The 27,126-nt window shown below is 43.2% G+C and overlaps 2 protein-coding genes across 6 annotated transcripts; one reads left to right on the top strand and one right to left on the bottom strand.

The window, feature by feature from the left end:
* Nucleotides 1–297: 297 nt before the first annotated feature.
* On the bottom strand, nt 298–10,951 carry LOC117805725 (NACHT, LRR and PYD domains-containing protein 12-like). Its single transcript, XM_034674253.1, has 19 exons — nt 10,869–10,951; nt 10,570–10,700; nt 10,302–10,421; nt 9,880–9,987; nt 9,311–9,418; nt 8,983–9,090; nt 8,639–8,758; nt 8,269–8,388; nt 7,961–8,049; nt 5,747–7,658; nt 5,070–5,243; nt 4,541–4,714; nt 3,831–4,004; nt 3,414–3,587; nt 2,859–3,032; nt 2,125–2,298; nt 1,489–1,662; nt 989–1,124; nt 298–641 (listed from the first exon to the last, which is right to left on the bottom strand). The coding sequence occupies exons 2-19, from the start codon at nt 10,689–10,691 to the stop codon at nt 612–614; spliced, it is 4,191 nt and encodes a 1,396-aa protein (XP_034530144.1). The 5' UTR covers nt 10,692–10,700; nt 10,869–10,951; the 3' UTR covers nt 298–611.
* A 3,389-nt stretch (nt 10,952–14,340) lies between these two features.
* On the top strand, nt 14,341–26,051 carry LOC117806695 (NACHT, LRR and PYD domains-containing protein 12-like). 5 transcript variants are annotated; one of them, XM_034675700.1, is made up of 11 exons: nt 14,341–14,442; nt 14,596–14,727; nt 14,876–14,995; nt 15,459–15,578; nt 16,949–17,037; nt 17,344–19,147; nt 19,298–19,471; nt 20,266–20,439; nt 20,837–21,010; nt 23,233–23,406; nt 23,697–26,051. In XM_034675700.1, exons 2-11 carry the CDS (start codon nt 14,597–14,599, stop codon nt 23,788–23,790), a joined length of 3,054 nt encoding a protein of 1,017 aa, XP_034531591.1. In that variant the 5' UTR covers nt 14,341–14,442; nt 14,596; the 3' UTR covers nt 23,791–26,051. The 5 variants fall into 5 exon arrangements, with proteins under 5 accessions (XP_034531591.1, XP_034531592.1, XP_034531593.1 ...); XM_034675701.1 differs by having other exon boundaries at nt 17,347–19,147; XM_034675702.1 differs by lacking the exon at nt 20,837–21,010.
* Nucleotides 26,052–27,126: the final 1,075 nt, after the last annotated feature.

Below are 27,126 nucleotides of genomic sequence, written 5' to 3' on the forward strand. Positions count from 1 at the left end.
GCTGTTTATCATACAGACATGATTACATGAAGAATAGAGAGGAGGAGATGAAATACACGGCCGATGTGTGGCCGATGTCCGGGATCCCGGAAGTGCTGTGAATGCGGGAAAGACAAAGCCGTCGAGCGGACCAATCACAGAGCTCGCGGTCCGCGTTGGCTCTACGCGGAGTTACATTTTGGAGGAGGTGCACGTCAGCTACGTGCGTATGCCTCTGCGTAGGTACGGGAGCTACGCGGACCCCCGGCGTAGGGTACGCCGTTGATTCAACGCAGAAGTATAAATCAGCCTTTAGAGGTCCCTCAATGAAGCAGTTTCAACAGTTTTAAACCTAAAAACTCCTCTTAGACAAACGCCTCTTAAACACAAACGGCTCTGTAAGCAATTGAAGTGTGGAAACAAAAGTGTTTGTCTGCAGATGCATTCGGCTTCTTCATGGCAGGGAGGCATGTAAGGTGTCAACTACCACAAAGCATTCTGGGATACTGAGGTCCATTGCAGTCTTTTCTTCTCCTTTTTTCCCCCAAAAACTGGTCTTCAAAGGCTTTTTTCTCTGCACAAGCCCAAAGTCTTTGATGCACATGGGCTGATCCCAACACTTTTCTGTGCACTCATGCTCTGCAAATGACTCTTACTTCCACCTGATGAGGGAAGACAGGAAACAGGAGTCATGAATCAGTGTTTTAAAAGAGTCAGCCATCAGTTAGGATGCAGCACATCCAGTTTAGAGACTTTGATCCTATTCTAACCAGAAGTCTGACCAGGACTTAATCAAACATGTGAATTAGCTGCTGACAGATCCTGAATACTTCATGTCTACACAAACAGTGACGTCCACTGATCACCGTACGAGGTATACCATTCAACTGAGATTCAAACTAGTTCCTCACAGTTCCCTCATGATTATGATCTACGGCGGCCTTCTCTCTGACCTAAATAAGATTCATTCACCATTGAATTTATATATTTATTTGAAGTGTAGACTCACCCGGAGGTCAGACAGCTGCTTCAGATCTGAATCTGGCAGCTCGTTTGCACTCAGCTCCAGCTTTTCCATACAGGAGGGGTTGCTCTTCCGAGTTGAGACCAGAGAAGCACCGCTCGTCAAACTGCAGAAACTCAATCTGAATAAAGAAACAAGGAAGAAACTTTGGCAAAGGCCCTGTTTGAATTACTCAATATTCAATTATACTATCAGAGCTCATGAAGGTTGAGAGAGTACAGGTTTTAGTAGAAGAATTCTTAGACCCAATGTGATTAGGTGTTAAAGAGGTTTGAAGTGGATTACACAGTGTAAGATTTGTCTTATTATATCAGAGTTTAAAACCTGTAAGTCAACAGTGATATGCCACAGAAAATAGACTTTAGCATTCAGATTCTCAGCATGGATCAATATAATATCAGCCTTATAGCCTCAGTTTAGTGTCACTATAATTTTTAATAATCATTCTTATCAGAGCAAAACTGTAAAAAGAAAAGTTCACTGACTTCAGATTCTCCAGTCTGCAGGTGGAAATCTGCAGAAAACCTGACAGCAGCTCCACTCCTGCATCCAGCAGCTTGTTTTCACTGAGGTCCAGCTCTCTCAGATGGGAAGGGTTGGACTTCAGAGCTGAGGCCAGAGAAGCACAGCTGGTCTCTGACAAACTGCAGAGTCTTAATCTGAACAAAAAGAGGATACATGACTTAACATGACACATTTTTCTTCCTAAGACCTTGAGAAATTAAGAATGAAGAAGTTTAAAGAACGGACACCTCGGACAGCTTAAGCTTAGGCTTAAAGGTATAACATTCAAATATATCAAAGACAACATGCTGCCTATTCAATAAAGGTTTAATGACTTCAGCTTACATAATCTATAAGTTCAATTTAATAACAACAAAGTATGTTACAAGTTTAAGGGTCAGTGAGTCACCCTCTGTGTGTTAAAATCTGTGGGATGGTTAAAGGATCATTCATTTCTGAACATAGGTGCAGCATTAACTTAGGCACTTGATGTATTTGTAATGATCTGATGGTTCAAATTACAATGTATAATATTCATTGACCATTATTTGCATTTATTCTAGAAAACATGACGTGAGAAAATGAAAAAATGAGGTATGAAAAAAAGGTTTCGGGACCTCAGAGTCTCCAGTCTGCAGACTGGACTCTGCAGAAAACCACACAGCAGCTTTACTCCTGAATCTTGCAGGTTGTTTTTACTCAGCTCCAGGTCTCTCAGATGGGAGGGGTTGGACTTCAGAGCGGAGGCCAGAGAAGCACAGCTGCTCTCTGACAAACTGCAGATTCTTAATCTGAACAAAGAAAAGAAAAAATAATTTAACTTGATATAAACTGCCATGGTTCTGTCTATGCACACTTCTGCAGCAAAGCCAAAGAAGCTGACTGAAAAATCAACCCAAGACTCCAAAGTTTCAGAGATTTAAAATAAAATGGACTCGACTGGAAATGTGAATATTTGTTTTTGAAAGAACAGAACCCCAAGCATTTTTAGCTTAGAATATTAAGGCTGTGCTAGCTACAAAGAGTTATGAAGATGAAGTACAGGTGCGTCTCAAGGAGTTCGAATATATTGAAAAGGTTCTGTTATTTAGAAACTCAATTCAAAAAGTAAACTTTCATACAGGTAAATACTTACATTCCTGAGAATTGAAATATTTCAAGTCTTTATTTTGTTTTAATTTTGATGATCAGAACGTTATTCTCTGTTAAGTTTGACTTACATTTCTTCATATATGTATTTAATACTTGGATTTTATTCAAAAGACAGCAAGACAGGAAATGAAAGTTAAATTGCGTGTTACAGAAATCAGAATAAATTTAAAAGCACAGAAATAAACAAATAGTTGCTGACCTCAGAGTCTCCAGTCTGCAGTGTGGACTCTCCAGAAAATCAAATAGCAGCTCCACTCCTGTATCCTGCAGCTTGTTTTCGCTCAAGTCCAGCTCTCTCAGGTGGGAGGGGTTGGACTTCAGAGCTGAGGCCAGAGAAGCACAGCTGGTCTCTGACAAACAGCAAAGACTTAACCTGAACAAAGAACAGAGGATGTACATTTAGAAAACATGCTCTGCAGCTCAGTTTTTGGTGCTTTAACCCCTTTGTGTGTGATTTGTGATCACATGATGTCTTTTCAGTTCATTTGGACAGGTTAAAGGAAAGCTGCACAATCCTTTGTGAACCAGGCCCTCACTATTCAATCTGACACAAGTTATTGTAATAATTTAACAAAAAAACATGACTGTGCATAAAAGAGAAAGAAGTGTTTAAGAATTTTGGAGTGACGTGAACAATGTTATACTTTTCCTGTTATATTGAGGTTCTAAAAGTGTGACTTAACTTTGCTCTGCAAAAGTCAATGGACTAAACCAGTAAATCAAAAATAGACATCGACAATAGTTAGTTTCTGACCTCAAAGTCTCCAGCCTGCAGTTTGCATTCTCCAGAAAACCACACAGCAGCTCCACTCCTGCATCCTGCAGCTTGTTTTTACCCAGCTCCAGCTCTCTCAGATTGGAAGGATTGGACTTCAGAGCTAAGGCCAGAAAAGCACAGCTAATCTCTGACAAACTGCAGTCCCACAATCTGAATAAAGAATAAAGAGTTCAGCTTCACAATGAGGATGAGGTTTTTTGTCAATAAACACAACGTGCGCATGTACAGAAAAGAGAGAGAGAAGAGATAAGACAGGGGTTTTGCTTTGTCCACAAGGGGTTCCAAAAGACACAAATAGAATGTTCCTCACAGGGACTTTACCCCAAGTTGCCATACTTTTAATAATGAGTTCATAGAAAATTAAACATCACAGAAGTAGGAATGATTTCTGACCTCAGAGTCTCCAGCCTGCAGTTTGCATTCCCAAGTAAACCACACAGCAACTGCATTCCTGAATCCTGCAGTTTGTTTCTACCCAGGTCCAGCTCTCTCAGATTGGAGGGATTGGATTTCAGAGCTGAGGCCAGAGAAGCACAGCTAATCTCTGACAAACTGCAGCTCTTCAATCTGAATAAAGAATAAAGAGTTTAACTTCACAAGATAATGTTCCTTACCTGAGATCTTTAAAAAATAAACACAAGCTTTGAGAGTTTTCCCTGGTTCTATGTCTGGACCAGGGAACTTCATGTGGTTCACTGCTCTGAGCACCTTTCTCACTTCATGATCATGTACAGGGAGTGTGGAGGTGCTGGACACTGGGAGAGGCTGAGGTGATGTGGCTGTGTTCTGTCAGCCCCTCTGCCAGCGAGGTGTCTTTGTTTGCAGTTGTGACATTGCAGCCCCTGAAGTTTGTAATGTGCAGTATGCCCTGCCTCACCTGCCATAAGTTATTGTCTGCAAAATGACATTATCAACATAGTACTTGGTGTCTGTGATAAGTGTCCTGTATTGAAACAAACCCTATTGAGTGTGTGCAAACAGTCCTTTAGCTTTCTCAGGCTAAGTTGTGACAGTTTTAGTCTGTTTGTTATCCTCCTATAAGAGGTGTAATGGTGCATGCATATATTTATCTTAGCTTCCATAGAAATACAATCATGTCTAACCTTAGAGTCTCCAGTCTACAGTCTGGACTCTCCAGAAAACCACAGAGCAGCTTCACTCCTGAATCATACACTAAGTTTGTACTCAGGTCCAGCTCTCTCAGGTGGGAGGGGTTGGACTTCAGCGCTGAGGCCAGAGAATCACAGCTAATCTCTGACAAACAGCAGCATGGCAATCTGAAATAATGAAGACATAAATGATAAGTTACAACAACGACAAAAAAATGTTTTTAAAAAAAGACAAATGCTAGGAAGCCACTAGGTCAAGAAAAGCCAGACAATAGAGAGACTGAGAACCTTCACAGACATTTTAAGAGGAGATTAAAAGAGGGCACTGGGAGTTCTACAGCTCTGGAGCACCAACTGCAAATGTTTGGTCACCGATTACACCTCCATTCACTCATAAAATAAACTGACTCTTAAATCTTGGTCCTGAAACAGAAATGCTCACTTCCACACAAAACTACACAGTAGACTTTGCTGACAATGTTCAGAGAGACAAAGTTAAATGAGACACAATCAGAAAACTGACCTCAGAGCCTGCAGTCTGCAATTTGGACTCTCCAAACCAGTTGATATCAGCTTTACTCGTGTGTCCTCCAGCTTGTTGTAAGTGATGTCCAGCTCTCTGAGATGTGAGGGGTTGGACTTCAGAGCTGAGGCCACAACTTCACAGTGAGTGTCCAACAAGTTACAGTTAGAAAGTCTGTCAAGACACAATCGGTTATCATGAAAGAGGACACTTTGTTTACTTCATACGTTTGATTACCAAATAGTTTGACAAAGGTTGTTGAATAAACGCTCTCAGTCGTTTTTTCTGTGCTCATGTTTTTGCACCAACTGTTCTAAGGTCTGCAGGCAGGCCAGTTCAGCACCTGGACTCTTCTACTACAGAGCCATGCTGTTGTAATACGTGCAGAATGTGGTTTGGCGTTGTCTTGCTGAAATCTGTAAGGTCTTCCTGAAGACGTCATGGTCTGGATGGCAGCATGTGTTGCTCCTAAACCTGTATTTATTGTTCAGCATTAATGGAGCCTTCACAGATGTGTAAGCTACCCATGCCATGGACTCTGATGATCCCCATACCTTCATGGATAAGGAGCTGGTAACTAGCCGGTGGTCCTTCTCATTGTTAGAGCAGAGGACGCAGCTTCCATGATTTCCAAAAGAATCCAGCTTGATTTAAAATAGAATCACATCAGGACTTACCGAGCCTTCCTGCAGTTCCTCACAGCTGGAATCAGTCTCAGTTGTCCCTCCCCTGATGTGTTGTACTTCTCTAAGTCCAACTCATCCAGAACCTCCTCTGACATCTGCAGCATGTAGGCCAGAGCAGAGCACTGGATCTCAGAGAGACTCTTCTCTGATCTGTTCTCTAACTTCAGGAAGTCTTGGATCTCCTGATGGACCGAGAGGTCCTTCATCTCCGTTAGACAGTGGAAGATGTTGATGCTTCTGTCAGGAGACATATCATCACTCCTCATCTCCTTCAGGCTGTAGATGACCCATTGGGTGAATTCTGGATCATTGTCTGCCGGGCCCAGCAGGCCTCCTAAGACTTGTCGGTTTGACTCCAGAGAGAGTCCATGGAGGAAGCGGACAAACAGGTCCAGGTGACCATTCCTACTTTGAAAGGATAGCTCCAGGGAGCTCCTCAAGAGGACATCCAGTGTTGGGTTCTTCTGATGACTGGTGTCTTTGTCCTCTGTTTGGATAACCATCAGTGCTGTTGTGTTCCTGGTTGTGTGTTCATCTTCCATGTCTTCTTCCCCCAGTAAAACCTTCAGTGCCTCTGTGTTCCTGTCTTGTCCCTTCAGTAAAACCTTCAGTGCCTCTGTGTTCCTGGTTGTGGAACAGTGGATCATGTAGACTGCAGCCAGAAACTCCTGAACGCTCAGATGAACAAAGCAGTAGACTGTTTTCTGGAAGATCACACTCTCTGATTTGAAGATCTCTGTACAGAGTCCTGAGTACACCGAGGCCTCTGTGACATCCAGACCACATTGCTCCAGGTCTTCTTGGTAGAACATGATGTTTCCTTCCTCCAAATGTTCAAACGCCAGCCGGCCCAGCTTCAGGAGAACTTCCCCGTCAGCCTCCATCAGCTCCTGAGGACTGGTCTCAGGACCCTCAGCGTACTTCTTCCTCTTCCTCTTGGTCTGGACCAGCAGGAAGTGTGAGTACATGTCAGTCAGGGTCTTGGGCAGCTCTCCTCTCTGCTCTGTGCTCATCATGTGCTCCAGAACTGTAGCAGTGATCCAGCAGAAGACCGGGATCTGACACATGATGTGGAGGCTCCTGGAGGTCTTGATGTGTGAGAGGATTCTGTTGGACAGATCTTCATCACTGATCCTCTTCCTGAAGTACTCCTCCTTCTGGGCGTCAGTGAAGCCTCGGACTTCTGTGACCCTGTCAACGCGTGAAGGAGGGATCTGATTGGCTGCTGCGGGTCGAGAAGTGATCCAGACCAGAGCTGAGGGGAGCAGATTCCCCTGGATGAGGTTTGTTAACAGCAGGTTTATGGATGAGCTCTGTGTGACGTCAGACACAACCTGAGTGTTGTTGAAATCCAGAGACAGTCTGCTTTCATCCAGACCGTCAAAGATGAACACCAGTTTACAGACAGCCAGCGTCTCTGCTGGGACCTTCTGTAATGTTGGATGGAACTCATGGAGCAGCTGGAGGAGACTGTACCGCTTCCCCCTGATCAGGTTCAGCTCCCTGAATGAAAGCAGAACCACTAGACTGAGGTCCTGGTTCTCCGAGCCCTCTGCCCAGTCCAGAGTGAACTTCTGCACTGAGAAGGTTTTTCCAACACCAGCGACGCCGACTGTCAGAACCACTCTGATGGGTTCCTGTTGACCGGGTAAGGCTCTGAAGATGTCCTGGCACCTGATGGGAGTGTCCTGGAGGATCTTCTTCTTGTCGGCGGTCTCCAGCTGTCTCACCTCATGTTGTGTGTTCACCTCTTCACTCTGTCCCTCTGTGATGTAGAGCTCAGTGTAGATCCTGTTGAGGAGGGTTCTACTTCCTGTTTCCTCACTTCCTTCAGTCACACGCTCACATCTGGTCCTCAGACTGGTCTTATGTTGATCTAAAACCTCCTGCAGACCACGATCTGCTGAAGAGAAGAAGAGATGAACAAACCAAGAACATCAGACAATCAGGGGATTGATTTTCATTGTGTCAATATGTTCATACCTGAAGACTAACTTTGACATTCACAGTCAGATTCTTTTTGAAAGTTGATCTTTAAACACTCTGCAAACACAGCGGTGTTGATTTCAGTCTGGATTATGTGTTGAGCTGACTCTGTCTAAATGTGCTCATAGAATCTTAAGGTTAACAAACAGAGTTGATAACCAGCTTTGTATCCTGCTCAGCACTCCTTATTCTCTTAAGATGAATGAAAAACAAAAATACCCCTGAGTCTGAAGTCTGGAGGATGATCTTTAGACCAGTCGCTCTTCATGGACAGACAGCTTGATACTCCATGTCTGTTGGGATGAACTCTGCAACACACAAGATGCGTTTAAGTCACATGACATGATTCTTTGATCATTTTTCAGATCAGATTTCAGAGGATCTAAATTGTCAAACTACTGCAGCTGTTGAAGTAAAGCCTTTCTTTACTTCTAAACTCTTTTCTGCCTTTTAATGAAACCAAGAGAAAACCTCAGATTTCAAAACATGACTTGTACGAATTAACTGGAATGAATCAGGTCTCTTACTTAGTGTGTGAGGGTCCAGGTTCAATACTGAAGTCTGGAGCATGATCTTTAGACCAGTCACTCTGCAGAGACACACAGCTGAGGTCTGGACACTCTGCTCTCTGTCTGCTGGGTCGAACTCTGCAACACAAAAGTGTTTCGTTCATATCTCGTGAATCCCTGAAAGAAAATCTGCTGCTGCCATCGGAAAATCAGGAGGTTGAAAGTTTCATATTTGAACTGTTAGATTAGATGACAGCTTCTCACAGTGACACAGAGCAGATACAGAAAATAAGACGACTGCACGGATGACTTCTCAGTGTACCAACATCAAAGTGGATATGCTCATAAGACAATAACAAAGAGACAAAGTGAGTTCCAGGTCTCTTACTTAGTGTGTGAGGGTCCAGGTTCAATACTGAAGTCTGGAGCATGATCTTTAGACCAGTCACTCTGCAGAGACACACAGCTGAGGTCTGAAGACTCTGCTCTCTGTCTGCTGGGTCGAACTCTGCAACACACACAATGCATTTCATTCAGATCACATGATTCCTTGATCATTTTTCAGATTTAGGAGGATCTAAATTGTCAAATTACTGCCCCTATTGAAGTGAAGCAGTTCTTCCTTACTAAAGTATTTTTTGCCTTTAATGAAACCAAGAGAAAAACATCAGATATTAAAACACAAGATCAACAAGTATTGAAAAAGGATGAGGAATGAATCAGGTCTCTTACTTTGTGTGTGAGGGTCCAGGTTCAATACTGAAGTCTGGAGCATGATCTTTAGACCAGTCGCTCTTCATGGACAGACAGCTTGATACTCCATGTCTGTTGGGATGAACTCTGCAACACAACAGATGCGTTTAAGTCCCATGACATGATTCTTTGATCATTTTTCAGATCAGATTTCAGAGGATCTAAATTGTCAAACTACTGCAGCTGTTGAAGTAAAGCCTTTCTTTACTTCTAAACTCTTTTCTGCCTTTTAATGAAACCAAGAGAAAAACCTCAGATTTCAAAACATGACTTGTAAGAATTAACTGGAATGAATCAGGTCTCTTACTTTGTGTGTGAGGGTCCAGGTTCATTACTGAAGTCTGGAGCATGATCTTTAGACCAGTCGCTCTGCAGAGACACACAGCTGGACACGCCATGTCTGTTGGGATGAACTCTAAAACACAGAAACAGGACATGACAACTTCTCAGGGACTCTCAAACATGTGAAAGCCGACTCCTTCCAGGTAAAAAAAGAGAGGAACACTTGTCCTTGATGAAAAAGAATCCCAAATCAGTCATAATCAGGAGATAAAAAGCTGAAGGTAAGAGAAGAAAAACACAGCGCTGATCAAAACTGGAACATACTCTATACTGTGCTGTTCTTGCTCTTGCTCTTAGCTGAAGGCTAACCTCATATCCTTCTGTGCAGCAGATTCAAGACCTGGATGCCTGAATGTAAGATTTACAGTCTCACATTTCTGCTGTGTATTTTGATCTTTTTCTTTCTTTCACTAAACAGCTCATCTTCTTTTGAACTATGTCGTTTAATGAGTATCAGGATTTACTTGAGTCAACTTTCTAGGAAGAGAAATAAAGAGTTACAGATAAATAAGAAAGAACAGTCTCCTCTCTTACTCAGTGTGTGAGGGTCCAGGTTCATTACTGAAGTCTGGAGCATGATCTTTAGACCAGTCACTCTGCAGAGACACACAGCTGGATACTCCATGTCTGTTGGGATGAACTCTGCAACACAACAGATGCGTTTAATTCAAATCACATGATTCTTTGATCCTTTTTCTGAATTAGGATCATCTAAATTTCAGATTTAGGAGGATCTAAATTGTCCAAAAATTGCCTGGACTGCTCCCTCTGCAACCCGACCCTAGATAAGCAGAGGAAAACGGATGGATGGATAAATTGTCAAACTACTGCAGCTGTTGAAGTAAAGCCTTTCTTTACTTCTAAACTCTTTTCTGCCTTTTAATGAAACCAAGAGAAAACCTCAGATTTCAAAACATGACTTGTAAGAATTAACTGGAATGAATCAGGTCTCTTACTTTGTGTGTGAGGGTCCAGGTTCATTACTGAAGTCTGGAGCATGATCTTTAGACCAGTCGCTCTGCAGAGACACACAGCTGAGGTCTGGAGACTCTGCTCTCTGTCTGCTGGGCTGAACTCTGCAACACATAGAAGGAGTTTGATTTTTGGGCTCTTCATGTCTTCAGTAAGAAGGATTGGACAATGGATAGACTGATATATTAGCTTTCAATAAGAAAGATCAACATGGACTTGTTCTATAAAACAGACATGAATCAGGTCTCTTACTTTGTGTGTGAGGGTCCAGGTTCATTACTGAAGTCTGGAGCATGATCTTTAGACCAGTCGCTCTGCAGAGACACACAGCTGAAGTCTAGAGACTCTGCATCTCCTTCCAGATCCACACTCATCTTGTTTGTTTTCTAAGCTCATTGCAGCTGAAGTTTGTTTATCCAGTAATGTGTCCACACGAACAGCTGAATCAAGCTGCTGCTGTTCTGTACGCTCCAGGCCTCAGGGGAGGACAGAGGTTCTCTGAGATCCTACAGAGAAAGTTACATGATAAGAAAAGTTGTATTCACACTCACCCTGACTCAGCATTCAGCTTTCCTCAGCCTCAAAATGGAGTCTGAAGTAACGGACTGGGAACTTCTGTCACCTCCCAGCTGCTGTGAGCGCCTGGTCAGGCTGCTCCTCCCCCTCTCCCTCCTGCTGCAGGAAATACAGCAGAGAGTGGAGTACAGGACAGGACAGGACAGGACAGGACAGGACAGGACAGGACAGGACAGGACAGGACAGCACAGGACAGGACAGGACAGGACAGGACAGGACAGGACAGTACAGTACAGGACAGGACAGGACAGGACAGGGCAGGGCAGGGCAGTGCAGTGCAGTGCAGGACAGGACAGGACAGGACAGGACAGGACAGGACAGGACAGGGCAGGACAGGACAGGACAGTACAGGACAGGACAGGACAGGACAGGACAGGACAGGACAGGACAGGACAGGGCAGGACAGGACAGGACAGGACAGGACAGGACAGTGCAGGACAGTACAGGACAGGACAGGACAGGACAGGACAGGACAGTACAGGACAGGACAGTTCAGGACAGGACAGTACAGGACAGTACAGGACAGGACAGGACAGGACAGGACAGGACAGTACAGGACAGGACAGGACAGTACAGGACAGTACAGGACAGGACAGGACAGGACAGGACAGGACAGGACAGGACAGGACAGGACAGGACAGGACAGTGCAGTGCAGTACAGGACAGGACAGTACAGGACAGGACAGGACAGTACAGGACAGGACAGGACAGGACAGGACAGGACAGGGCAGTGCAGTGCAGTACAGGACAGGACAGGACAGGACAGGACAGGACAGGACAGTGCAGGACAGGACAGGACAGGACAGGACAGTGCAGGACAGGACAGGACAGTACAGGACAGGACAGGACAGTACAGGACAGGACAGGACAGTTCAGGACAGGACAGGACAGGACAGTACAGTACAGGACAGTACAGGACAGTACAGTACAGGACAGGACAGGACAGGACAGGACAGGACAGGACAGTACAGGACAGGACAGGACAGTACAGGACAGGACAGGACAGGACAGGACAGGACAGGACAGGACAGGACAGGACAGGACAGTGCAGTGCAGTACAGGACAGGACAGTACAGGACAGGACAGGACAGGACAGGACAGTGCAGTGCAGTACAGGACAGGACAGGACAGGACAGGACAGGACAGTGCAGGACAGGACAGGACAGGACAGGACAGTGCAGGACAGGACAGGACAGGACAGTACAGGACAGGACAGGACAGGACAGGACAGGACAGGACAGGACAGGACAGGACAGTACAGTACAGGACAGGACAGGACAGTACAGGACAGTACAGGACAGTACAGGACAGGACAGTACAGGACAGGACAGGACAGGACAGTGCAGGACAGGACAGTGCAGGACAGGACAGGACAGGACAGGACAGGACATGACAGTACAGGACAGTACAGGACAGTACAGTACAGGACAGGACAGGACAGGACAGTACAGGACAGGACAGGACAGGACAGGACAGGACAGGACAGTGCAGGACAGTGCAGTGCAGTGCAGTAAGAGGGAGCAATGAAATATAATAAATAGAGTTAGAAGTTAGGAGACAGACTCATTTGGACATATGTACTAATGTAAAGCCAACTAACCAGGCTGAATGTGTCTAACACTAAACCTCCCCTGATTACAATCGACTCTCTCTACCTCGGCTCTGCTGTGATGAAGACTCATCTAGTGGGAGGCCAAACTTAGGCTTCAAGCTAGCACAACGTTAGCTTAAATTCAAGCTAGCACAACGTTAGTTTAAAATCAAGCTAGCACAACGTTAGCTTAAATTCAAGCTAGCACAACGTTAGTTTAAAATCAAGCTAGCACAACGTTAGCTTAAATTCAAGCTAGCACAACGTTAGCTTAAATTCAAGCTAGCACAACGTTAGCTTAAATTCGAGCTAGCACAACGTTAGCTTGAATTCAAGCTAGCACAACATTAGCTCAACTTCAAGCTAGCACAACGTTAGCTCAACTTCAAGGTAGCACAACATTAGCTCAACTTCAAGCTAGCACAACATTAGCTCAACTTCAAGCTAGCACAACGTTAGCTCAACTTCAAGGTAGCACAACATTAGCTCAACTTCAAGGTAGCACAACATTAGCTGAACTTCAAGCTAGCACAACATTAGCTCAACTTCAAGCTAGCACAACGTTAGCTTAAATTCAAGCTAGCACAACGTTAGCTTAAATTCAAGCTAGCCGAACGTTAGCTTAAATTCGAGCTAGCACAACGTAAGCTTAAATTCAAGCTAGCACAACGTTAGCTTAAATTCAAGCTAGCACAACGTTAGCTTAAATTCGAGCTAGCACAACGTAAGCTTAAATTCAAGCTAGCACAACGTTAGCTTAAATTCAAGCTAGCACAACGTTATCTTAAATTCTAGCTAGCACAACGTTAGCTTAACTTCAAGCTAGCAAAACATTAGCTCAACTTCAAGCTAGCACAACGTTAGCTCGAATTCAAGCTAGCACAACGTTAGTTTAAATTCGAGCTAGCACAAAATTAGCTTCAATTCAAGCTAGCACAACGTTAGCTTAAATTCAAGCTAGCACAACGTTAGCTTGAATTCAAGCTAGCACAACGTTAGCTTAAATTCGAGCTAGCACAACGTTAACTTAAATTTGAGCTAGCACAACGTTAGCTTAAATTAGAGCTAGCATAACGTTAGCTTAAATTAGAGCTAGCAAAAACATTAGCTTAAATTTGAGCTAGCACAACGTTAACTTAAATTTGAGCTAGCACAACGTTAGCTTATATTAGAGCTAGCATAACGTTAGCTTAAATTAGAGCTAGCATAACGTTAGCTTAAATTAGAGCTAGCAAAAACATTAGCTTAAATTTGAGCTAGCACAACGTGCAAAAGCAAATGTCATTTTCTTTTTCATTTTAACTGTGTGACATAATGAGCATTGTTGAAGAGGAAAATTAAAATGCAAATAGGATTATTAAATATTCATTTTATTTATTTGAGTCAAATAATGCGCACATATTTAGAAAATGAAAAAGCATTTCTGTTAATGCAATTTCATTTTCAAATTTGCTTTTTCATCTGAATTTAGTTACATATATGCTTCCATAGGATGCAGGGTTCACCAGACCCCGAGAATAAAGCCACATGGACGTTGTTGGAGCCAATATTTGTTGTGTGCTGTCACTAGGTGGCGCTGTGAGTTCTCAGTGTACACTGAAAGGCAGCACTAGTTAGCACACTCACAGGTGTTGCGCACGAGGAGGCAGAAGTTTTTGACCGTGGCAGAAGGAAGGATGGTTTGCTTATTTATAGTGTCTTCTACTGTTACTGTTAATAAACAGATTGAAGATCATGGCTGATGAAGTTTTGTTTGTATCTCTGCAGCGCTCAGACCTATGGTTCAGACCGGTTCAGCCTTATCTTATAAACAGTCTGTTTCCTGGAATGAGGGGGGGGGAGGGGCATGAGTGCACTAGGGTCATGTGAGCAGAACGAGGACATGAAACTGAAAGTATAAACTGTTAGATTCAGACTGCTGCCAACAGAGACGGAGGAATCTTACAGACTGAAGCAGGGTGAGTGTTCATAAAAACATTAAACCTTCAGTAAAATGTTAAAACAGGAAGGATATTTAAAAAAGTGTTCAAGTTGAGCTGTGGATGGTTTTATTAAAGTGTGTTTGTGTGTATGTAGGAGTTACACCCTGCTCTCTTTTTACTGCGTAACAGGATGAGTGGCCCTGAGGAGGAAGTGAAGGCCAGAGCAGAGTCTCCAGACCTCAGCTGTGTGTCTCTGAGGAGCGACTGGTCTAAAGATATTTTTCCAGACTTCAGTAATGAACCTGGACCCTCAGACACAAAGTAAGAGACCTGATTCATGTCTGTTTTATAGAACAAGTCCATGTTGATCTTTCTTATTGAAAGCTAAAATATCAGTCTATCCACTGTCCCATCCTTCTTACTGAAGACATGAAGAGCCCAAAAATCAAACTCCTTCTATGTGTTGCAGAGTTCAGCCCAGCAGACAGAGAGCAGAATCTCCAGACCTCAGCTGTGTGTCTCTGAAGAGCGACTGGTCCAAAGATATTTTTCCAGACTTCAGTAAAGAACCTGGACCCTCAGACACAAAGTAAGAGACCTGATTCATATCTGTTTTATAGAACAAGTCCTTGTTGATCTTGTGTTTCAATATTAATGTTTCCACTTTAACTTCAGTGAAATAAAATCAACATTTCACTTCCTCTTATTGAAAGCTAAAAAAATGGGATAACCCCCCCATTGTATATCAACAGTGGTATGATCATGGGGCGCTGGTGGCCTAGCGGTCTAAGCGCCCAACGCACAGAGGCTACAGTCCTCGTCGCAGGGGTCACCGGTTCAATTCCCGGCCAGTTGACCATTTCCTGCATGTCCTCCCCTGCTCTCTACTCCCCACACTTCCTGTCTCTCTTCAGCTGTCCTGTCAAATAATATAGAACAAGTCCATGTTGATCTTTCTTATTGAAAGCTAATATATCAGTCTATCCACTGTCCCATCCTTCTTACTGAAGACATGAAGAGCCCAAAAATCAAACTCCTTCTATGTGTTGCAGAGTTCAGCCCAGCAGACAGAGAGCAGAGTCTCCAGACCTCAGCTGTGTGTCTCTGAGGAGCGACTGGTCTAAAGATATTTTTCCAGATTTCAGTAGAGAACCTGGACCCTCAGACACAAAGTAAGAGACCTGATTCATGTCTGTTTTATAGAACAAGTCCATGTTGATCTTGTGTTTCAATGTTAAAAGTTTCCACTTTAACTTTTTCACATTAAATCAAACATTTCACTTGTTTATATTTAAAGATAATTAAGAAGTGTAACAGAACAAAACACTTAATATATCAACACCATCAGAAGTTAAACCGCTAAGATCTTTAAATGATCAAATCCACCTTTAACTTTGAAACATCAATCAATCTTTATTTATAAAGCGCTAAATCACAACAAATGTTATCCCAAGATGCTTCTTTGTGTTCTATTATTAACAAAGACCCAACATCAAGACCGGATCAGATCCAATCCCCTCTTCCAGACAGGACTCAGTCTGATCTCATCTTAATCCACCATGAGCAGAGCACTTTGCAGCATTTAGCAAGTTACAGTGGCAAGGACAAACTTCCTTTAACAGGCAGAAACCTCCAGCAGGACCAGACTCATGTTAGACACACATCTGCTGAGACCGTGTTGGAGAGAGGGATAGAGGGAGATGAAGAGAGAGAGAGAGATGATAGTGGGGAGACGGATAGTAGTAGTTGTAGCAGCTGGAGTCTGGACCACGTCCACAGCAGCAGAGATCCAGAGGAACCTACGAGACAAGGGAGCTCAGGGACTCCAGAAAGGTCTAAGAAAAGAGAGAAGAGAGGGAGACCAGAAGACAGAAAAAGAGGAGAATGATTGGGGAAGGAAAGGACGGGATAAGAAAAGGAGACATAAAGGATGAAGAAACATGGAAAGAACAAAGAAAGAAAGGAAGGAAGGAAGGAAGAAGGAATGAAAGAGGGAATGAAAGAAAGAAGAAGGAAAGAAAGAAAGAAGAAAAAAGAAGGAAGGAAAGAGAATGAATGAATGAAAGAAAGAGAAGGAATGAAGGAAAGAAGGAAAGAAAGGAAGGAAGCAAGGACAGAAAGAGAAGGAATGAAAGAAAGAAAGAAAGAAAGAAAGAAAGAAAGAAAGAAAGAAAAAAAGACAAAGAAAGAAAGGATGAATAACAGACCCCAAAAAAGGAATCTACAGCAGAGATCCAGAGGAACCTACGAGACAAGGGAGCTCAGGGACTCCAGAAAGGTCTATGGTTAGTAACTTTAATGGGACAGGAAGAGTTAAAGTGAGAGACAGGCAGAGAGAGGAGAGAGAGGGAAAGACAGGATCCAAGTGTGTCAGTCTAAGCCTATAGCAGCATAACTAAGACCTGGTCCAAGCCTGATCCAGCTCTAACTATAAGCTTTATCAAAAAGGAAAGTTATTCTTTAAAGTTCAAAGCGTTCACACCTGTATGACATCAAGTCAAACATGAAGAGCCCCAAATAATCAAACCTCTATGTGTTGCAGAGTTCATCCCAACAGACATGGAGTATCAAGCAGTCTGTCCATGAAGAGTGACTGGTTTAAAGATCATCCTCCAGACTTCAGACTCAGGGGTATTTCTGTTTTTCATTCATCTTAAGAGAATAAGGAGCGAGTGCTGAGCAGGATACAAAGCTGGTTATCAACTCTGTTTGTTAACCTTAAGATTCTATGAGCACATTTAGACAGAGTCAGCTCAACACATAATCCAGACTGAAATCAACACCGCTGTGTTTGCAGAGTGTTTAAAGATCAACTTTCAAAAAGAATCTGACTGTGAATGTCAAAATTAGTCTTCAGGTATGAACATATTGACACAATGAAAATCAATCCCCTGATTGTCTGATGTTCTTGGTTTGTTCATCTCTTCTTCTCTTCAGCAGGTCGTGGTCTGCAGGAGGTTTTAGATCAACATAAGACCAGTCTGAGGACCAGATGTGAACGTGTGACTGAAGGAAGTGAGGAAACAGGAAGTAGAACCCTCCTCAACAGGATCTACACTGAGCTCTACATCACAGAGGGACAGAGTGAAGAGGTGAACACCCAACATGAGGTGAGACAGCTGGAGACCGCCTCCAAGAAGAAGATCCTCCAGGACACTCCCATCAAGTGCCAGGACATCTTCAGAGCCTTACCCGGTCCACAGGAACCCATCAGAGTGGTTCTGACAGTCGGCGTCGCTGGTGTTGGAAAAACCTTCTCAGTGCAGAAGTTCACTCTGGACTGGGCAGAGGGCTTGGAGAACCAGGACCTCAGTCTGGTGGTTCTGCTTTCATTCAGGGAGCTGAACCTGATCAGAGAGGAGCAGTACAGTCTCCTCCAGCTGCTCCATGAGTTCCATCCAACATTACAGAAGGTCCCAGCAGAGACGCTGGCTGTCTGTAAACTGGTGTTCATCTTTGACGGTCTGGACGAAAGCAGACTGTCTCTGGATTTCAACAACACTCAGGTTGTGTCTGACGTCACACAGAGCTCATCCATAAACCTGCTGTTAACAAACCTCATCCAGGGGAATCTGCTCCCCTCAGCTCTGGTCTGGATCACTTCTCGACCCGCAGCAGCCAATCAGATCCCTCCTTCACGCGTTGACAGGGTCACAGAAGTCCGAGGCTTCACTGACGCCCAGAAGGAGGACTACTTCAGGAAGAGGATCAGTGATGAAGATCTGTCCAACAGAATCCTCTCACACATCAAGACCTCCAGGAGCCTCCACATCATGTGTCAGATCCCGGTCTTCTGCTGGATCACTGCTACAGTCCTGGAGCACATGATGAGCACAGAGCAGAGAGGAGAGCTGCCCAAGACCCTGACTGACATGTACTCACACTTCCTGCTGGTCCAGACCAAGAGGAAGAGGAAGAAGTATGACGTGTTGAAGATAAGTTCACAGAAACCCACTAAAGCAGACCGGGAAGTTCTCCTGAAGCTGGGCCGGCTGGCGTTTGAACAGTTGAGGAAAGGAAACATCATGTTCTACCAAGAAGACCTGGAGCAATGTGGTCTGGATGTCACAGAGGCCTCGGTGTACTCAGGACTCTGTACAGAGATCTTCAAATCAGAGTGTGTGATCTTCCAGAAAACAGTCTACTGCTTTGTTCATCTGAGCGTTCAGGAGTTTCTGGCTGCAGTCTACTTGTGTCACTGTTACTCAACCCAAAACCATGAAGTACTGAAGGTCTTCCAAACAGAGGACAAAGACACCAGTGATCAGAAGAACCCAACACTGGATGTCCTCTTGAGGAGCTCCCTGGAGCTATCCCTTCAAAGTAAGAATGGTCACCTGGACCTGTTTGTCCGCTTCCTCCATGGACTCTCTCTGGAGTCAAACCGGAGACTCTTAAGAGGCCTGCTGGGCCGGATAGACATCAGTCCAGAGATGATCCAAAGAGTCATCAACAACCTGAAGGAGATGAACAGTGATGATATGTCTCCTGACAGAAGCATCAACATCTTCCACTGTCTGACGGAGATGAAGGACCTCTCGGTCCATCAAAAGATCCAAGACTTCCTGAAGTTAGAGAACAGATCAGAGAAGAGACTCTCTGATATCCAGTGCTCTGCTCTGGCCTACATGCTGCAGATGTCAGAGGAGGTTCTGGATGAGTTGGACTTAGAGAAGTACAACACAACACGACATGGAAAGCTGAGACTGATTCCAGCTGTGAGGAACTGCAGGAAGGCTCGGTAAGTCCTTATTGGGGTGTGGCAGTTGAACCCTTCAGATGTCTTCACTGTGATGATGGATTTTCAGTCTGTTGTTCTTATTCATCAACATGTTTCTGTGTGGGTAAGAGTCCTCTGTCATAATAACATGTTACATTTGTGTCATGGCAGACTTGTTCACTGTGGACTGTCAGAAGCTCACTGTGAAGTTGTGGCCTCAGCTCTGAAGTCCAACCCCTCCCACCTGAGAGAGCTGGACCTGAGCTTCAACCTGCTGCAGGATGCTGGACTGACGCTGTTATCAGCTGGATTGGAGAGTCCCAACTGTAGACTGGAGACTCTGAGGTCAGTCCTGTTGTATTTTTATTTGTTTCTTATTTTCAACCCAAGTTCACGAGAGTTGGGACGCTGTGTAAAATGTAGACAAAAGAGTCCTGTCTGTTTTAATACAGGGCCTGAAGATCACCACCATCCAGTCTTGGTTTTGGTCCTTGTCCCTTTAGGAGAGATTTCTCCAGATTCTCTGGATCTTTGAATGATAACATGTACTGGAGATGATAATGATTTAAGAGTTTCACAGTCCTGAGAGGTTTACCCCCAAAAAGAAAAACTACAAGGTGCAGATATGACTGGGTTCATTCCTGGACTTTCATTATTTTGGCTACATTGGTCCTTTTTATACAGACACACTTTCTTGCACATCTCCTCATCATGTTGTTAAACAGACCCCACCTTTCCTTTGGGCAGTGACCTCACTGGAACTCTTATCAGGGCTGTGTAAATACTGACCTCTCCCTCCTACAGTTAGTAATTCTTAAACAAGCCAGTTTAGCATGCAACACGTAGATACAGAATCTGGAGATATTTTAAAGATAAATGTTGTTCTCTGTGTAACTAAATAAACTCTCTTTATATATAACATCCTGTTAAAAACAAGTGTGATTCACATGGCACAACATGTCAGATGTGAAAGTGATTCTCAAATTTAACTTGACTGAGATCAGCCTGATGTTATCAACCTGTGTTGTCATGAAATGGTGAATGAATGTTGACATTTGGATAAAGACTCAAAACCCAAAACACATGATCAACGTCCCTCAGAACTTCAATGTAATCTGTGTCATTTATTCCTTATTCAGATTAAGACTCTGCAGTTTGTCAGAGATCAGCTGTGCTTCTCTGGCCTCCGCTCTGAAGTCCAACCCCTCCCATCTGAGAGAGTTGGAGCTGAGTGAAAACATGCTGAAGGATTCAGGAGTGGAGCTGCTGCTTGATTTTCTGCAGAGTCCACACTGCAGACTGGAGACTCTGAGGTCAGGGATAATTTTTTCCCTCCTGTGCTTAGATCAATGTAATGTGAAAGCAAGGCTTGACAGCAATGCATCTCTGAGGGTCCAAGGGGGGACTCAACTTGTCTGACATACAAGTAAGGGGGGTCCAAAGAAATAAAGCTCAGAATCACTCTGGTAGTTTATCTCAGAAATTCATATATTATGGAAAAGTTCAAAATTTTCCATCTGCTGTTTGAAAGTAATAATGTTAACCAAAATGTTTTAATCATGTTTTTATTATAATTTTGATAATTTTGGCCTACAGGTAAAAATAAACAAAAGTATCTCTCAGAGTATTTGAATATTTATTTTGCTAATTTGGAGTCATAACTCGACAACATCATATATACTAAAGTCAAATCCTTTCACCTTTGTTCAGACTGACTGACTGCTGTTTGTCAGAGAGCAGCTGTGCTTCTCTGGCCTCCGCTCTGAAGTTCAACCCCCCCCATCTGAGAGAGCTGGACCTGAGTAAAAACTATCTGCAGGATGCAGGAGTGGAGCTGCTGTGTGGTTTTCTGCAGAGTCCAGTCTGCAGATTGGAGACTCTGAGGTCAGGAGCCTTTTTTTGTTTATATGACTTAAAAAGTTGAAGAGACGCATAACTGCAGACATAAAGCTGACATTATTCTGATCCACATGGGGGAAAATCACTATGAATTAAAGGGTAACAGTGAACACTTTTTATTTAATGTGGTTTACTTTTCATGAAAAATTAAAGGGGACATTGTTGAGTTAAGAAGTGTAGAGAACAGATAAGACGCCCTGCACAGTCCTTCTGTTTTATTTAAGAGAACTCTGCCATTTATTCCTATATTCCAGGGCCCGTCTGCACGTCCAGCCATTAGTGATGACAACAGGCCGTTTGTACTAGTGGTGAAACAAAATCAATTAGCTGTATGCATGAGCCAGGTTAACGCCCCAACAGAGCATTAAAGGTGACATATCATGCAGAATGGACTTTTTAATGGTTCTCTCCCTGAAATCTGTGTCCCTGTCTACAAACCCCCTGAAAAGTCAAAGACTCCATTCTGCCCCTGTTCTGATTTCTCCACCTTTCTGTAAATGTGTGCTGAAACCAGCCGTTTCAGTTTTCAGTGTTTTTCATACGTCACAACGCCATCCGGTCTGTAACAGGAAGTCAGAGCTCGGAGCTTGTTCAGCCCATAGACTGTATAAAATACAACTCAACCCCTCCTCCGTTTTTCATTCCCTGCACACATGTGTGCTAACAAGGAGCTTAGGAGGGAGGAATGCTAGTTGTAGGCTGTCTTAATAAACACAAAGGTCGCTTTGACTCCCCACGTCTGCAGATTTGAAGATCTAGTGGATGATTTTTATTTATCATGGATAAGTGCTAGCGCTAGTTAGCATAGCCACATAACTACATGTTGGTAGCTGTGTACCAAGACACACGTCGACATGCTGACAAATAAAACAACAAGAAACACTAAATCTGTGACCAATGGTTCAGAAAGGTCCTGCTGCAGGCGCCTCTCCGTCAGGATCAGATTCTGGATCAGATTCAGAGGGTTGAAGTAACGCGGGTCTGTGAGCAGCCGTGTATATTCAGCCAACATGTAAACATTAGATCAACGTGCCGGACAGCCGAGGCCACACCCACTTCCTGAGGGGGCGTGGTCAGAGAGCTCATTCTCATTTAAAGGCACAGACACAGAAAACAGCCTGTTCTGAGCAGGGCTGAAAAAGAGGGGTTTACAGGCAGACCAGAATCTGATTTCAAAGTGTTTTTATGAGCAATAAACTTTAAAGACATGTTTTGGGGACCTCTTAGACCAATATATGTTGATGAAAAGAGCAGAATATGTCACCTTTAACTTTAATGGAGGTAGACCCCATCATTACAGGTGCTAACAGCAGGATCACCTCACCTGTTAGGATGTTTAAAGGATGGAGGACATCGTGCTTATGTGTTACCATTTAAGACGAAATATGTGAAGACAACGGATATTTAGGGATCCAACGAATCCTTTGGAAAAGTCCAACGATGTCGAAATATACAGCAAATTTAGATTTAGGAGACATGACGTTTTTCAGTCAACATATGAGATAAGTCTCAAGCCAGAAAAGCTCGCTGACGGCGGTTTTGAAAGTTTGCTTGGCTCTGGGCTTCTATGCGTCTGGGTCCTTCCTAGATGTGTGTGGTGAAATGATGTTTACTGTTGTTTATGTGAAGTAGGCATGCACTATTTGAATTTGTTGGATCAGGGTTTTCCAGGAGGTTCCCTGGACATATGACGTGTTGCACCAGCCTCGCATTCATGGAGCAATTAGTTAATTGGCCGATTATTAGCAGTCGTGCATGCGGCTAATGCTACGGCCAAATGTGCCGTTCCATAACGGTACGTTTAGACTCATGGTCCCGTTTGTGTAATGGCTGGACGTGCAGACGGGCCCTGGCCAACAATAGAATTACAGGGTCACTGTGAACAAAGCTGCTATAGTTCAGTAAGTCTAAAATGTGTCTAATAGTGTAAATATGACGTCCAGGCAGGATACCTCTGGGATTCATTAACTGTATTAGTGTCCCTTTCTTACAGATGTTACATGTTTAGAGCATGAAGCACTGAACTTTAACCTGACAGACACAAAGTGTATTAAGTTGTAATTCATAAGCAGAAGTCAGGGAATCTTTATTGAGATTGCAGCATGTTAATGATGTGATCTTGTGTTTTACACACTTCAAACTGCAATCTGTTGTGTCAAGGTGTTTGGATTTTCCATTTTCTAAACTCTACGTTCTTCTACCTTCAGCTTGAGTTTCTGCGGTTTGTCAGAGATCAGCTGTGCTTCTCTGGCCTCCACTCTGAAGTCCAACCCCTCCCATCTGAGGGAGCTGGAGCTGAGTAAAAACTATCTGCAGGATTCAGGAGTAAAGCTGCTGTGTGGTTTTCTGGAGAGTCCAGTCTGCAGACTGGAGACTCTGAGGTCAGGAGCAGTTCTTTTCTTACTTCTGTACTGTCTTTGAGCAGAAGCCACTAAATTGCTGTAGTATCAGGATGCTCTTAATTTGAATGATACCTCTTTTTCACTGATTGTATTTTACACATTTTAATCAATATCCTGTTTGGTTTAGATGTCCAGAGTTTCTTTTTTTAAATCTGCAAATTCTACCTGTTTATTCAGGTCTGCAAAGATGTTTTATTAAAATAGATTGATTTTAAACCGGTGCATTTTTTAAAATTCTTTTTACTTAACATACTTTATTCTTTTTTCAGACTGGCTGACTGCAGTTTGTCTGAGATCAGCTATGCTTCTCTGGCCTCAGCTCTGAAGCTCAACCCCTCCCATCTGAGAGAGCTGGAGCTGTAAGGAAACAAGATGCCGGCCTCTGGAGAGGAGCTGTTGTCTGATCTTTGGAAGAGTCCAGACTTTAAACTGTAGACTCTGAGGTCAGTGACAGGTGTTGGAGTGGGTCCACGTTTGGTTCAGCAGTATTTTAGTAAACACCTTTAATGCTGATTTATATTTCTGCGTCTCCCCCTACGCAGCAGGGTCTGACGCCGACATGAGCATCACATACTTGTACGTCGATGTCTCCGTGTTGCGCAACAATTCTCCTCCTAAACACTTGAGGGCGGTGTGGTCTCTCTGATAGCCAGATGGAGATGAAATACACGGACGATGAGTGGGGATCCAGGAAGTGCTGTAAATGCAGGAAATACAATGCAGCTGAGCCGACCAATCACAGGGCTTGCAGTCCGTGTCGATTCTACACATAGTTACATCTTGGAGGAGGTGCACGTCAGCTTCGTGCACCTCGGATAAATCAGCCTTTAAGATCCTTATTCCCTCCTAAATCTTTGACCCACCCAGTGACTGTGAGAGGGAACAGAGGCAGGCTTCAGGATTGGAGGTTGACAAAGACAGAGAGAGATCAGGCAGCCAGTCAGATCAGGCGGAGGCTTGTTGTGAAGGAGATTTAGAAGCTATATATTTCAGACTTTTGCCTTTATTAAATATGACAGCTGAAGAGAGACAGGAAACGTGGGTGAGTAGAGAGTGGAGGAAGACGTGCAGGAGATGGTCGCGGCCGGGAGTCGAACGGGCGACAATGTGGGGCGTATGTATGTGGGGCGCTTAGACCGCTAGGCCACCAGGACTGTTTAACTCGATGTGACGACAGCTGTCATTGTTGTGTTCCAACTATTCAACTGTCCCTGAGACAACAATATGAATCCTAGAAGAAGTACATCCATCATTACAATGAGCAGTGAATGTCTCCCTGTTTCTGCAGCAGTGCTCTCATGGCCTCTCAGCACCTTGTTTTACCTGTGTATCTAAGTCCTGTTTCTGCAGCAGTGCTCTCGTGGCCTCTCAGCACCTTGTTTTACCTGTGTATCTAAGTCCTGTTTCTGCAGCAGTGCTCTCATGGCCTCTCAGCACCTTGTTTTACCTGTGTATCTAAGTCCTGTTTCTGCAGCAGTGCTCTCATGGCCTCTCAGCACCTTGTTTTACCTGTGTATCTAAGTCCTGTTTCTGCAGCAGTGCTCTCATGGCCTCTCAGCACCTTGTTTTACCTGTGTATCTAAGTCCTGTTTCTGCAGCAGTGCTCTCATGGCCTCTCAGCACCTTGTTTTACCTGTGTATCTAAGTCCTGTTTCGGCCTCTGCTCTGAACAGGTTGAAGTCTGTGCTGGTCTTTAACTGTTGTCATCACAGGGGAACACTCCAGGTGGAGGTGACTGTCAGTGCTGCAGTCTGAACTGACCTCAGCTCCACTATCAGTCAAACCCAGCCCTGTGTGTTCCTCTGGATGCGACGGAGCATCATGGCAGCGTCTGGGCTGCTCTGCTGCTGCTCTGTGCCTCTGCACAGTCTCTGCAGACACACTGATATGTTATCTATCCAGGGAGCGTGTGCACTGCAGGTTTGCTCTGTCCAACGGCTTCCTGGGTCCAGCATAGAGAGAACAACATACAAACATTAGTTACAGAGCCTTCCTGTGGTGGATGCACGGCTCATTAATACAGTGTTGTGTTACTTTGTGCTTGTATCATTGCAGAGTATAGTGCATATCTATAAAGTTTAGTTTTTGCAGGTTTAAATGAGTTTAATATGAATAAGTGTGCTCTACTTTATTGCCCTGTTACCTTCTGACACAGTGTTCATCTTAAAGTGTTGTTGTAGTCGACATGTATCATGTATCTATTTGAAGCTGTTAACAGTGATATCCATGATCAACGAGTATATCTCCTGTCTATGATTCTTTAAAGGTCAGGAGTCTGTATGTAGTGTTTTATTTTTATAATGAGCTGATGTTACATGCTGTTCTCATGCCTGACTTCCTGTCCAGGTTGATCTTCTCTGTTCAGCCTGATGTGTGCTTGGCCTTAAAACCCTGACCTGCATAAACTCAGGCCAAATATTATCATTAACATGTACAAATCAAGCAATTCATCATTTCACTTGCATTGCTACAGCAGCTAATTATAGGACTCATAAACAGAGCAAGACTTTGCAACAACAGTATATTTGTGTAAATTATATTCCACTTTAACTCCTTGTATGTGGACTCATGCTTGATCAATACTGCTGATGCCAATTCCATAATAAAACACGTGTTACCCTGTTCTTCATCTTCCTGTGTTATTCTAGGACTTGAACCTTCCTTTGGATTACTCAGAGTGATCAGGTTCAGATGATAAGGAATAAATCAGATGGCTGATATCCCTTCTTTTCAGTTGTTCTGAAGCGCCCTCTGGTGTTTGTTGATGGAAGTGAACATCACTGAAAATCCTGCTGAATTAAAATGTAAATATTAGAGATTGATTGAAGTCAGCTCCTTTTTAGATTTAGACATGGTTTAACATTAAATCAGAAATTCAACATTAAAGACAATATACAAATGTGCATGACTTGTGAATAATTTTTAAATACACATTTGATCGATTCAATACTTAATGACAAGAGGTATCATCAAAGCAAAGGTGGAGCTGGTTACTTTCTTTACACCGTGCTGAGTATTTAAATGTATTGTTGTAAATAATCGTAATTTTTAGAACTCACAATAGTTTAAATCTTTATTGTAAAAACAGTTCATCAAAATGAGTAAAATGCAATGCACTCTGTGTTTTATTTTATTTTTCCTCACACTGTTGTACATTTTCTGTGATGTTGTCAGGGAATGTTCTGTGTTGTGTTTTTTCCATGTTTAATGAAAAAAATAAATAAATAAAGTTCCAAAAACAAAAAAGAATAGAGACTAATGCACACCAACAACAATAAAATAAGGTAAGAAATCAAATGAACATTAAGAACAGAAATATTTAAAATGTTTTTTTGTAAAAGAGTGAGGATAAATGTTAAAGACAAAATAAAGGTGCTAAATATCAATACAACTGAGTACATAAATAATAAAAAACAGAATTATAAAATTAATAAAATAATAAAACAGCATTAAAAGTTATAAAAGTGTTAAACCCTAAATAAAAAACAGACTGAATAAATACTAAGTTAACCCTCCTGTTAGGTTTGTTTCTCAGGAAATGCAATAATGCTATTTAATTATCTAAAAGTGTCAGAACCCATAAAAATCCCAATAAAGTTTTTCTTTTAAATCTCATTATTAACTCCATTACTAACCATTTAAATCAATATTCAGTGTAATGATGTTCTTTAATCCTCAGATCTCATGCTTCAATGAGGA

This window comes from Notolabrus celidotus, chromosome 22, assembly GCF_009762535.1.
Source record: "Notolabrus celidotus isolate fNotCel1 chromosome 22, fNotCel1.pri, whole genome shotgun sequence".
NCBI lineage: Eukaryota > Metazoa > Chordata > Actinopteri > Labriformes > Labridae > Notolabrus > Notolabrus celidotus.

Excerpts from the sequence above, each read along its gene's own strand:
- LOC117805725 (XM_034674253.1), bottom strand. The coding sequence starts at position 10,691 with ATGAGTGTGGATCTGGAAGGAGATGCAGAGTCTCTAGACTTCAGCTGT. Across the intron at positions 5,244-5,746 it reads AGGAACTGCAGGAAGGCTCG|ACTTTCTAACTGTAACTTGT; the intron begins GTAAGTCCTGAT and ends GTGTCTTGACAG. Across the intron at positions 1,663-2,124 it reads TGCAGACTGGAGACTCTGAG|ATTAAGACTCTGCAGTTTGT; the intron begins GTCCCGAAACCT and ends CTTTTTGTTCAG.
- LOC117806695 (XM_034675700.1), top strand. The coding sequence starts at position 14,597 with ATGAGTGGCCCTGAGGAGGAAGTGAAGGCCAGAGCAGAGTCTCCAGAC. Across the intron at positions 14,728-14,875 it reads CCTGGACCCTCAGACACAAA|AGTTCAGCCCAGCAGACAGA; the intron begins GTAAGAGACCTG and ends TATGTGTTGCAG. Across the intron at positions 21,011-23,232 it reads TGCAGATTGGAGACTCTGAG|CTTGAGTTTCTGCGGTTTGT; the intron begins GTCAGGAGCCTT and ends TTCTACCTTCAG.